This window comes from Myotis lucifugus, unplaced genomic scaffold (assembly GCF_000147115.1).
Source record: "Myotis lucifugus unplaced genomic scaffold, Myoluc2.0 scaffold_130, whole genome shotgun sequence".
NCBI lineage: Eukaryota > Metazoa > Chordata > Mammalia > Chiroptera > Vespertilionidae > Myotis > Myotis lucifugus.
In genome coordinates this window covers 3107366-3120955 of record NW_005871178.1, presented here as the reverse complement: position 1 = coordinate 3120955, position 13590 = coordinate 3107366, and the positions used below count along the sequence as shown (strand labels likewise).

At 36.1% G+C, this 13590-nt stretch overlaps 1 protein-coding gene across 1 annotated transcript in view; it reads right to left on the bottom strand.

Moving 5' to 3' along the window:
* Positions 1-13590, bottom strand: part of JAK2 (Janus kinase 2) — a 97421-nt gene that overhangs the window by 5714 nt on the left and 78117 nt on the right. The window contains 8 exon segments of the mRNA XM_014460395.2: positions 293-410; positions 3806-3978; positions 4150-4274; positions 5088-5277; positions 7375-7511; positions 8208-8358; positions 8510-8661; positions 13095-13233. Coding sequence (XP_014315881.1) covers positions 293-410; positions 3806-3978; positions 4150-4274; positions 5088-5277; positions 7375-7511; positions 8208-8358; positions 8510-8661; positions 13095-13233 — 1185 coding nt within the window.

The following is a 13590-nucleotide window of genomic DNA, read 5'->3' as shown; positions in this document are numbered from 1 at the left end:
CCCCTGCTGGCCTGATCGCCCACAACTGCCCTCCCCTGTCGGCCATCTTGTGGCGACCACCTTGTGACATTGTGCGATGCCCCCTAGGCTTTTATTATATAGGAGAGTACTCTACCCCTCTTCTTTTTAAAAATTCAAGTTAATTTAATCAATAAGTTTAAGGTTATTTTGTTGGATGTTGTATTACAAATAAGCAAGAAGAGGCTAGATGAGCTTTAAGCTTACTATTATTGTTTGGCAAAAGCTTTTCTGATGTTAAAAAAAAGTTGAAAGTAAATAAAAACATACTGACCGCTGGTGGACTTTTACTCTTCTCAATATAGGTGAAAAGTTCATATAGAACCACTCCAAAGCTCCAAACATCTGAGGCCACAGAAAACTTGCTCTCTGTCAGTGATTCTGGAGCATACCTGTGAAATAGGGAAGCATTTAAAAGGCGGTTACTTGATGTGTCAACTCTTGTTTGTAGCTGCAAACCAATTGGATTAAAAATTAAAAAAAGCAAGATGTACAGGAAAGAGTTAACATAGCAGGCTTGAGGCTGTCATCCTAAAAAAGGCCTGCTTGCAATATTGACACTTGACTGGTACCGGGAACTTAGATTTCAGGAGTGTTTCCACAATTCCCTAAATGATAAGAGGGGCTCACTCTGCCTAAAATGTTTCTGCAAACTACATGGTTTGTGCTGAATGCCTACTTTCCCTCTAGGAGTCTGAAATTGTGGTACATACCAGGCAGAGGGTGCTTATGTGTCCAGTCCCAACACAAACCTTGGGCACTGTGTTGTCACAATTACTGCTGGGAAAAGGAAGTGTGTCCCACATGACTTTACTGAGAGAGGACCTTCGAAGACTGTGCTTGATTTCCTCCAGCTTTGGCCCAGACTCCTTTCCCCTTTGCTGATTTGCTTTGTGTCCTTTCCCTGTAAGGAATCATAGCTACGAATATGGCTGTATGCTGAGTGCTATGAATCCTCCTAGTGAATATCAAATCTGAGAGTGTTCTTAGGAACCTCCAAATACACAAAGTTAACTCAAAACAAACAAACAAACAAACCATTTTTGTCTCTATAGGAAACACCAGGGTTAACTGCAAAGTACCATAGACAGAAAACGTTGCTTCTAAACTGGAGCAAGACTTGAAGCTATTAACATATACGTAAAAGAAAAAACCTGCTCATCCCAAGGAAGTGATTTTTGTAAAGTAGCACAGAAAATTAGAAAGTCCGGGAGAAATGGTGTGACTATCTACTTAAGTATCAACACTAACCAAGGGAGAATTTTGGCTAATGGACTGTGAATATCCTGGTAACATTGCTAAGTTTATCCTTATTATAGAGAGTGATAACAGAGATGTTTAAGATTGATGAGATTTAAAATATAAATTACAAAAATTTAATCTCTTCTTTAAAATATACTCACTTCCATAAATCCTTCTCTGACTACTCAAGGTTTTTATGACCCAATGCTACTGAATTTCTATAATACTTGTAGCCTATGCCACACAATTAACTATGCAATGCTATATTAATTTTATATTTCGTTTTTAAAAACACTTAACATAGTTATACTTTTAAATAAATGTTAGCTTTAGCCCACAAATGGAACATAACATCCCTGAAGACAGTGCTACTCCCCCAACCACTGTAAACTATTCTCATCCTTCGGTTATCCTGAAAGCACTCCTGTAATCGCCTCCTCACTCCTCCCTCCCCCAGTCTGCAAGGCTACTCCCAATCTCCCATCACTACTGTAAGAATAAATACAAATCAAAAATATAATTCTCCTTGTTGAAAATGAGGAAAATGACTCTTCCCCCTCTTTCCTTAAAGCATTTATTTCAGAAAACTTACCATTGTAAATTCTTTATCTCTTTCAAATGTAAGTAAGTATTTTTTAAAGCTTTTGCTCAAATGCCTCTTGCCAGCTTTACGATATGTTTTTCTCAAGAACCCGGGAACCATCTCTTTGTAATATAATCATCAAGGAAGTCAGCACCCCTATTTCTCAGTTTCTGTGAGAGGGTAGGTACCTGACTTCAGCAGATTCCTCCTTCCAAGTTACAAAATTATCTCTTGTCATAAGTTATAGTTTATTTTTCCTTTGGTAAAGCCAATTAGCTAATACCTGGTGACTTCAATTACCCAGTGAATTTAGGATGAACCATGTGTGACAAATGTGATGTCAAGTCCTCTCACTTGGGGACTAGTTACTGTTTATCATGAGAAAATGTATGTAATGGATTGAATTTGCTTGGCCATAAGAAAGAATAAGATTTCTTTCTCTCTTTGCAATCTATAAGCAGATTGCTTTTGATGCACAATACCTTCTGGATTAATGCTTACTCAGTAATAAAACTGTTTTCTTTCTAGCTTCTCCCTGCTGTTAGCCTCACCTTAATGTACCCTCTAAACCAGTTCTCCAACCATTAGATCAAAGGCTCCTATACACTCTTAAAAATTACTGAAAAAAAGCTGAAATTACTATAAAAAGAATGCTTCTGTGAGAAGAGTAGCATTGTTTTACATTTTTAAAGTTTCTTTACTGTTTGGTTTAACAGAGAGTATAAGAGTATAACCTATGGAAAATTCCACTATCTATTCATGAAAAAAGGAGAGTGAAAAAAGCACATGACATCTTAGTATTAGTATTAAAATAACTTTTGATAACAGACTCCCTAAAGGGGGTACAAGGGGTCCCCATACTTTGAGAACTGATATTCTGCACCAAAAGTAGAGGTGGGGGGGGGGAGTAAATTCATATTCCTAAAATATGACTCTTACAATGTTATTCCCTGGGTAAAGCCTCTACATCTTTCACATACACAATGTTTACTAAATAAAGGCTGATCTCTTTAACATGTTGTACAGGGCTCAATATCATTCTAGCCCCAATTACTCCCTGTTTGCTCTGCAATTATGCCATTCACTTACAAGCCCTCATCCTCTTGTTCTTATCCTCTTCTTATGGTAAACTTAAAAAAAATTAAGTAATACTTTCTTTTCTTTCTATTAAAATATAGTGACATATAATATTATATGAGTTTCAGGTATACAACATAGTTATTCAACATTTACATAGCTTATGAGGTGATCATAGTGATAAATCTAGTAACCATCTGTCACCATACAAAGTTATTATAATACCACTGACTATCTTCCTTGTACTGTACATTATACCCCTGTGACTTATTTTATAACTGGAAGTTTGTACTACTTATTCCCTTTCACCATTTTCATCCATCTCCCTAGGACACCTCCAACACCTCTAGGGTACCATGCTAAGTGAAATAAGTCAGACAGAAAAAGACAAATACCAAATGATTTCACTTGATATAATATGTGGAAACTAAAAAACCTTGACCTTCAGCAAGCTCTTTACCCTGTCTACAATTCAGTTCCTTCATGCTTAAAATGAGATATTAATACATATTCTCCAAGGATTCTTATGAGGATTAAATGAGATAATCCATGACACGCATGTAAGCCCAAAGCAAGTACATGAGAAATTTTTGCTACTATTATCCTATATAATAAAAGGTTAATATGCAAATCGTCCCCTTGACCGGGAGTTCAACCAGGGGGCAGGGCCGGCCCACCAACTGACCGCAACCCCTCCCCTTGGCCAGCCCCGCCCAATTGCCCCCCTGACCCCGATCGGGGCGGGACAGCTGGACCCCACCTGTGCACGAATTCATACACCAGGCCTCTAGTAAATATATAAATGACAAACTATTAATAATAGTAAAATTAAAGTTTTAAGTTTATGCTCTAAATTTCCATTTTATTATACTAAAATATACTCACCAGAATATAGGACTTTCACCAGGTTCTTTCACTTTGTAGTATTCTTTGTCTTGTGGCAAGACTTTGGTTAACCCAAAATCTCCAATTTTAACTCTGTTTTCATTCTCTACCAATATATTCCTTGTTGCCAGATCCCTGTGGATATACCTTTTTGTACCAAGATATTCCATACCCTATGGATAAAAATAACATTTTTTCTTTCAGCCAGTTTTGTAAACATAATCAATTTCAATGGTCTTGCCTATTTATAGTCCCTTAATTATCTAAGATAAACTAGAGAATTTCTTAACAATTACCTCAACACGTTCACTTCATCTACAACTAATAACCAGAATATTAGGTACCTTGCATATTTGAGATGTATATTGCAGAAGTTTCTTATGATCTATTCGTTCTTTATGCTTTTGGAGATAGTCTCGTAAACTTCCATATGGTAAATATTCCATAATTAATCTTAGATTACGTCGGCCTTTTAAAACACAAATGGGAACATAATGTTATGCTTTGCCATATTTTACTGATGAAATATTAAAAAACAACCATACATAAATGACTTAAAGATATATAAAATCTGAGTCTAAGATGACAGAATTTGTTCGTAAATAAAGGTGAAATAGTAAAGAACACAGGCTTTTTGAATCAAAAAGTTTTAAAAAGCTTTAAAATAGTTGTTTTAGTCTTCTGTAATGCAAATCAAAATAAGCTGAGAAAACTTCCATCTCCTCATTTTGTACTGAACAAAAAGCATCAAATTTAAATATTTTATTTTTTTTATTTTTATTTTTTAAATATATTTTATTGATTTTTTACAGAGAGGAAGGGAGAGAGATAGAGAGCTAGAAACATCGATGAGAGAGAAACATCGATCAGCTGCCTCCTGCACACCTCCTACTGGGGATGTGCCCGCAACCCAGGTACATGCCCTTGACCGGAATCGAACCTGGGACCTTTCAGAAAACTTCCTTCTCATTTTGTACTGAACAAAAAGCATCAAATTTAAATATATTTTTAAAGAAAATATGAGCAAAGACAATTTCTTTCTTTGAAAATGACATTTGCTTAATAAGCATAAGCAAGGGTGATAACAAACATTTTCAGTGAAGAGAATGATTAACCGACTAGTCTGAGATTTCCTGTAGTTACAGTCCACCGTCACCAAGCAGTCTTCCGTCTTCTCTCTCTGGGCACTGTTATAAGTCCACATCTTGACACAGTATGTTTCTATTATGCAGGATGCCAACAACATAGCTTGAGTTCAAAATAGGTTTCAATGGCCACATACCAGCACTGTAGCACACTCCCTTGTACTTTACAATGTTGTCATGCTGCAGGGATTTAAGGATTTCAATTTCCCTTTCAAAGTCTCTGAGGTGCTCTTCAGTACTGTGCTGGAGCTTTTTCACGGCCACCACCTCCCCAGTGTTGTCTTGTAGAGGGTCATACCGGCACATCTCAACACTCCCAAAGTTACCCTGAACAATACAACACATCAGGACAGAAATCTCAAATTTTCCACACAAACACTAACAAATTCTAATTACATTAGCAATTCCAACAATCAGAATTAACACACATCCCTAAGCTTAGATTAGGTAACTTTCCAGACAAAAAAGAAAATAGTAATTCCACAGGTGGGTAGTAAACATATATATTTAATTTATTCAAAAGGAATTAAAAGCTGAAATATAAACAACTTCCAAAAAGCTTTTAGACACAAATCATGAACATTAATTATTAAGACAACCCAAGGGACATGCTATCTATCACTATCTTCCAGGAAGAACTTCGCTTTTTCACAATACACCCTTTGGTATCACTGTCAGTGAGCTGAATGGAGTAAGGGTCTATTATGAACTGAATGTGTATGTCTCCCCAAAATTCATGTGATAAAGCCCTTACCCCCCAATGAATGTATTTAGAGACTGGGCCTGTGAAGAGACGATAAAGGATAAATGGGGTCATAAGGGTGAGGCCTTAATCTGATAGAACTGGTGCCTTTAAAAGAAGAAGAAGAGCCCTGACCGGTGTGGCTCAATGCTTAGAGTGTCAGCCAAGCACCAAAGGGTAGAGGTTCAATTCCTGGTCATTGCCATGTACCTGGGTTGCAGGTCTGATCCCTAGCCCCAATCAGGGCATGTACAGGAGGCAACCAGTTGATGTATCTCTCACATAGATATTTCTCTCTCTTTCTCCTCCTCCCTCATTCCCTTTCACTCTCTCTAAAAATCAATGGAAAAAATCTCAGGTGAGGATTAACATAAAAAAAGAAGAAGAAGAAGAGGAAGAGACACTACAGCTCTCTGTCAATAAGGTGGCCAAATGAGGACCACTAAGAGAGCCCTCACCAGTAACCAAACCCTTTCAGAACCTTGATTTCAGACTTTCCAGCCTCTGGAACTATCAGAAATAAATATCTGATGGTAAAGCCACTATGGTATTTTTTTATGTCAGCCTAAGCAGATTAGTACACAGTCTGTATTATTTGCCCAAGAAAGTAAATTTTTAGCCTAAGGGGATGTTCCCACTTTTTTGTTTTTAAGGTGAGTCATTAAAGAAACCTCTTCTCTTTTTATTAAGATTTATTATCTATACAGAGTTGATATATAACATTTACAATTAAGCTTTGGGTATTAATCAAAGAAATATATTTTGGATATTATTGCATTCTTAAAGAACAGAAAACATAGTGTTAAGCTAAAGTTTCTAAGAGACTCTATTTTCAGCTATATTTTTGAAGTCAATTTTTAAAAAAACTTAGACCACATATAAGCTCAAAGTTAAATCTCTAATTACACAGGCCAGACAGCAGTGATGAGATGTCACTACTGAAATTAGGTTATAAAAAGGCCATGGTTTCCACATTGGGTGTTTGCCCTCGCTGCCATGTTGTGAGAATCCTATGGAGAGGCCTGTGTAAGTGAACATAGTCCAGTCAACATCTAGACTCTGAACAATCAGATTATTTCTTCCTCGGATGACTAAAAAAGAGAATATAGTAAACTAGAGACCCACTGATTTGAGTAGAAAAGCTTAATTTAGCCCTGGCTGGTGTGGCTCAGTTGGTTGAAGTGTCCTCTACATCAAAAGGTCACAGGTACCTAGGTTGCACGTTCGTTGTTGTGGTGCATGTGAGAGGCAACCGATGGATGTTTGTCTCTCACATCAATATTTCTCTCTCTCTCTTCCCTTCTCTAAAATCAATAAATACATCCTCAGTTGAAGATTTAAAAGAAGAAGAAGAAGAAGGGCTTAATTGTCCCTTTCTCTATTTCATTAATAAAGCACCCTCTACCAAGAAACAGTCCCATGGTCAAATCAGTTGGGGAAATGTTACCTAATATTTGAAGAGGTTCAATGCATATTACATGTTAAAGATTCTGAAAAGTTCTTCTTAAAGATAACTGTTTAACACAGCACTTCTCCAACATCTGACAACTAAACTTTTTTCTACAAATACTCCTTAAAGTTTTATGAAATGTGAACTTTAGAGAATCTTTAAAGCCTTTTTTTCCTAAATAAAATGTTCTATGGCTATAATTTAACTATTTAAAAAACTTCTTTCATCTTACCTTGCCAAGTTGCTGCAGAAATTTCAAGTGTCTCTCTTCAAACTGAGTAGGGTCTCGGTCTTCAAAAGCTCCAGAAAACCCTAGGGCACCTATCCTCATATTTGGTAACATGTCATTCTCTGTTAACAATTCATAATCTGCAGAAATAAAGAATAATACACCATAATCTGGCAAATAAATTCTCTGGGTTAATATGTATTCAAGCTGACCAAAATAATTAGAATTTAGAAATACTAAACACAGGATAATGTTAATAGTTTAGATTATAATAATGGAGCCTTTACTTATTACCCACAATCTGACAGGCTTTCAAGAAAGATTTTTACAAAGAATAAATAATTACTTTGTAAAATTGGCAGTTTTTATATTTATAAAGAATATATTCTGATTTCTTTGTGAAATTAGTAATACCGGAAAAGGAAATACCTGTAGGTCAGACACATGCATATTTAGCTACATACTTTAAAGGAGTGGACAAAAACAAATCTACTTCATGTTTAGAAAATGAATTATAAAATGTATGAAAACTAGTTTTTAAAAAACAAATAATTATTTTTTAAAAACTCAAATAAGATAAACTTTTATAATATACTGTCATCAAGTAGCATATTAAAATTGGGTAAATGAAGGAGAAAAAGCCTTTTTTTAAATGTAAATATTGCTCAATCAAGGAGTCTAGAATATGTATAAAGTAGGAAAGTCATATGCCCATATGAGATTCTAAAAGACATCAAAGAACTTATTGAGAGGATTACAAAATTAGTAAAGATTTGTTAAATACAAAAAAACCCACAAAAAAACAGAAAGATAGCTGGAGAATCAATAATACATACCTGGAGTAAACAAACTATTAAGATCTCGTATGATGGCTCTGAAAGAAGGTCTAAAATCTGGTTCATAATCCATACAATTATTAATAAGATTTGCTAATTCTGTCCACTTTGGTGCAGGAAGCTGGTGTCTATCTTCATAAAACTGTAGCTTCTATAATTAAAGAACCACACATTGAGAATTGTGTAATGCCTTATCAATCCCTTCTTTTTAAAACCCCTTCTTTTTATATTAAAAAATATAAAATCGTGAAAGAATCATCAAGGATCACAAAATTAATCCAACCCCGCAGTCTAGAACTTACTCTTTGAGAATCCAAAGCACTCAGAGGCTTATCTCCTCCACTGCAGATTTCCCACAAAGTGGTACCAAAACTCCATTTGTCTGTTGCCAAGTTTAAGTTTTTAGGATTTTCAATACATTCAGGTGGTACCCATGGTATTCTCTCCTGAAGAACTTTTAAGTGATAGGAACATAGTATAGTTAAATAGTTCTCACAAGTAAGTAATTCTTTTATATGCAAATCATTTTCAAACTGATTTGAATAATCATTTAATTCAAGATCTCATTTTTAACAATTACAACACTGAGATCCATAAAGACTGAATAATTTGCCCAAAATCACACAATTTTTTATTAGCACTAAGAGAATTAGAACTCTGTACAAAAACTCCTGGATCAACTAAACTTTTTTCCATTAAGTCACCAATTTTAAGCCCATGTGCCGCAAGAATTTTTAAAACCTGCAATACCTGACTACTTAGTCAGGGGCAATGACCTCTTTTCCTTAAACTGTGAAATAAAAAAATTACAACAGCCAACACAACAATAGACATCCAGTGTGAATGCAACAAAATGGATAAAATCTGCACTTCCATACATAATTAGGAATTAAAACTGTTTTTTTTAATTATGTATAAAATAGTAAAGAAAACAAAAATTATTTGACAAAGGTATGAGAAGTACACATCTAAAGCACATCCCAGTATTTAGAGAAATGCAGTAGAGGACAAAGGAAGGACACATTAATTAATACCAAAGAGACAGAGGGTAAAACTGGCTAAGTCCTCCAAAAAATGTCAATTTAGATACATTGCACAACATCAAAATAAACTCCAGTTCAAAGAGCAGAACATGTAAACAAAAAACATAAAATATTTAGAAAAAACATTTAGGTAAATATTTGATCTGTGGATTGGAAAGAATTTTCAAAGTATAAAAGCAATGGAAGAAATCATAAAAAATTATCAATAAATTTTCATATTTAAACAATCTTAAGGTTAAAAAAATTAAAAGGTAAATCAGGATGTAAAGAATTCAACCAAAATGAGAAAAGTTAACCAAATTGTTTCATGAAGAATACACACTGATCGAAAAAAGTTCACTAAGACCCGCAGAGAAAAATGAACAAAAGATGTGCAGAAACAGTGCAGTAAAAAACAAATACATGCCCACTGGTGTGGCTAAGTGGTTGAGCATTGACCTATGAACCAAGAGGTCATGGTTTGATTCCCAGTCAGGGCACATGCCTGGGCTGCAGGCTTGATCCCCACTGTGGGGTGTGCAGGAGGCAGCTGATCAATGGTTCTCTCTCATCATTGATGTTTCTCTCCCTCTGCCTCCCTTCTGAAATCAATAAAAGTATATTTTAAAAATTAAAATAAATAAAATAGAAATATACAATTTATGAAAAATTGTTTAGTGTCATGAATAATCACAGAATAAAGCAAAATAATGAGGTGTGATTTTAATGTATTAAATTAAGAGTTCTCCAATGCTTGAAAGCCCTCTAGGTCACTGAGTACCACTTTTTCAGAGTGCTCCCTGATGGCTTGTATTGAGAGCCTAAAAAATGTTCCCATCTCTTGATCCAGTAATTGCACCGTAGTGATCTACTCTAAGGAAATATTCAGAAATATAGCTAAGATTTTCACATAAATAAATATAAAAATAAAGAATGAATAAAATCTGACCTTTCATACATAATTAGGGATAGCCGGTTTGGCCCAGTGGATAGAGCATTGGCCCAGGGACTGAAGGGTTACAGGTTCGATTCCAGTCAAGGGTACATACTTCGGTTGCAGGCTCAATCCCCGGCCCAGTTGGGGCACATTCGGGAGGCAACCAATCAATGAGTCTCTCTCACATTAATGTTTATTCTCTGTCTATCCCCCTTCCTTCCACTCTCTCTAAAAGTTAATAGAAAAATATCCTTGGGTGAGGATTAACAACAAAATTATCTTTATCTGATGTATCATTCGCAAATACGTTCTTCCATATAATGAACTCCCTTTTCATTTTGTTGATGGTTTCTTTTGCCGTGCAAAAACTTTTTATTTTGATGTAGTCCCATTTGTTTATTTTCTCTTTTGTTTCTCTTACCCTAGGACAGTGATGGCGAACCTTTTGAGCTCGGCGTGTCAGCATTTTGAAAAACCCTAACTTAACTCTGGTGCCGTGTCACATATAGAAATTTTTGATATTTGCAACCATAGTAAAACAAATATTTTATATATTTAAATGCCATTTAACAAAGAAAAATCAACCAAAAAAATGAGTTCGCGTGTCACCTCTGACACGTGTGTCATAGGTTCGCCATCACTGCCCTAGGAGATGTATCGGCAAACATATTGCTAGGAGAGATGTTTGAAATTTTGCTGCCTATGGTTTCTTCTAGGATTTTTATGGTCTCATAACTTATATTTAAGTCTTTTATCCATTTTGAGTTTGTTCTTTTTTAAAATATATTTTTATTGACTTCAGAGAGGAAGGGAGAGGGAGAGAGAATAGAAACATCAATGATGAGAGAGAATCATTGATCAGCTGCCTCCTGCATGCCCCCTACTGGGGATCAAGCCCACAGCCCAGGCATGTGCCCTTGACCGGAACTGAACCTGAGACCCTTTAGGTCCACAAGCCAATGCTCTATCCACTGAGCCAAACCAGCTAGGGCTTGAGTCTATTCTTGTGTATGGTGTAAGCTGGTGGTATAGTTTCATTTTTTTTGCATGTACCTGTCCAATTTTCCCAATACCATTTTTTAAAAAATATTTTTATTGATTTTTTTTACAGAGAGGAAGGGAAAGGGATAGAGAATTAGACACATCGATGAGAGAGAAACATCAATCAGCTGCCTCCTGCACACCCCCTACCAGGGATGTGCCCGCAACCAAGGTACATGCCCTTGACCGGAATCGAACCTAGGACCCTTCAGTCTACAGGCCGACGCTCCATCCACTGAGCCAAACCGGTCAGGGCCCAATACCATTTATTGAAGAGACTGTCTTGACTCCATTGTATGCTCTTACTTCCTTTGTCAAATATTAAGAATAATGACAGGTTGATTTATGGGGGTCTCTGTTGTATTCCATTGATCTATAGGCATGTTCTTGTGCCAGTACCAGGCTGTTTTGATTATAGTGGCTTTGTAGTATTACTTGATATCTGGTATTGTGATCCCTCCAACTTTGTTCTTTCTGAAGACGGCTGTGGTATTCAAGGTCTTTTTGGCTCCACATAAATTTTGGAGTATTTGTTTTAGATCTGTGAAATATGCTATTGATATTTTAAAAGAGATTGCATTGAATCTATAAATTGCTTTGGGTAGTATGGACATTTTATACCTAGAGAGTATTAAGCTAAGGAAAATAAGTCAGTCAGAGAAAGACAAGTATCACATAATCTCACTCACATGTGGAATCTAAAACACAAAATAAACTGATGAACAAAATAGATCCAGAGGTATAGAAGTATAGAAAAGACTGTCAAATCACAAAGGGAAGGCAGGGGTGGGGTTGGGTGAGGGCTAGAAGGGGTCAGTGGGGGAAAAAGGGGAACATCTGTAATATTTTCAACAATAAAGAATTTTTAAAAACATTATCTTATAGTCCTGTGGACCCTGAGAAAGATGCCTACTAAGAAGGGCTCCTGGTAGCTAACTGGGCTCAAATTTTAAAAAACAAAACAAAAAACCCCTAGGGCCTAGCAGCCATTTCTGTACAAGGGCCTCTCATGCAAACTGCACTTTAGGAAGAAGTCTACACTATACTACTGGCCTCTGCACTGAACTGCCTGCTGCATTGTTTCTGCCATTTGAGTTAGTCCTTATAAAGGAGTTCCTGAAATCGTATTTCAACCAACAAGACTAAAGTTTTCCCCATCCAACTGGAGCTGTGCAGCTGCAACCAATTAGAGGGCTCTATTCTGACCAATAAAGACAGTACTTTTTGGACCAATCAAACTGTGAGGATCTGGAGTCTTCATTTGCATCAGGACAGACCAATCAAGGACCAGGGTCTGGAACTTCTGTCTATATAAGCCAGCTCCCCTCTGGTTCTAGAAGGCATTTTCTATTTCCTCCAAATACTGAGAACTGCATTTCCCTGGCTTCTCAGCAGAGAACACAGAGCAGACCAGTGGAGGCCAGAGCAGTCTTGCACAGAACAGAGCAGACCAAAGCACAGCACAGCAGACTAGCACAGTGCAAAGCAGACTAGCACAAAGCAGAGCAGACCATCAAGGAGCAGAGCAGAGCTGTCTAGCCAGAGAGGGGCCTGGCCCCAGAGTTGCCTCACAGTCTTGCTATATTCACAGCAGCGCTATATCACAATTAGCTGTTTTGCACTGATAAAATTTTCTTTTTCACCATACCCCAAATGGGGATTCCTGCTGGTATTGAATTAGCACTAATCCCTAGTAGCATGCTTATAAGGACAAATGGACAGAGACTAGGATGTAACTATAACTTAATTTAGATTGCTAAAAATGGTAGATAAATTTTATTATTAATCAAGAACATGCCAATAAAATGGTTTAAGAAAAATTAACGTGTTTATGCAACCCTCCAAGTAAAGCTTAATAAAATTAAATATGATCCCTATAGAACTTACTGTCCTTTGGTAAAACTGTAACACTAATGCCAGGATCACTAAGTTTGATGAAAGGAGGATTTCCTGACTTCCTGTCTTCTTCTCTGATAAGTAGAATGTTTTTGGCACACACATTCCCATGAATAAGGTTTTTTTCTTCCTATTAGAGTAAAATATAAATACATTCAAATATCAATCCACAAATATATGAACATTTAATATGTCTTAAGCCCCAAATGGATTTAAAAAAGAAAAAGGAAAAGAAAAAGAAAAAGAAGACTATTAATTAATAAACATTAATTTGGAGGTATGCTTTGAGATAATAAAAGGAAATTTTATAGCAACACTGTGCTTCCTGTTTTATATTTTAAATGACACAATAATCTATGCCCAGAATAAAACAAATACATTAAAACTACCCAATGCCACTTCACTTTTAAAGTTTAGATTTTAGTAGTACCTACTTTTAGGTAGTAGCTGAGAGAAATACTATTTATTTTCAGCAGCAGAATATAGG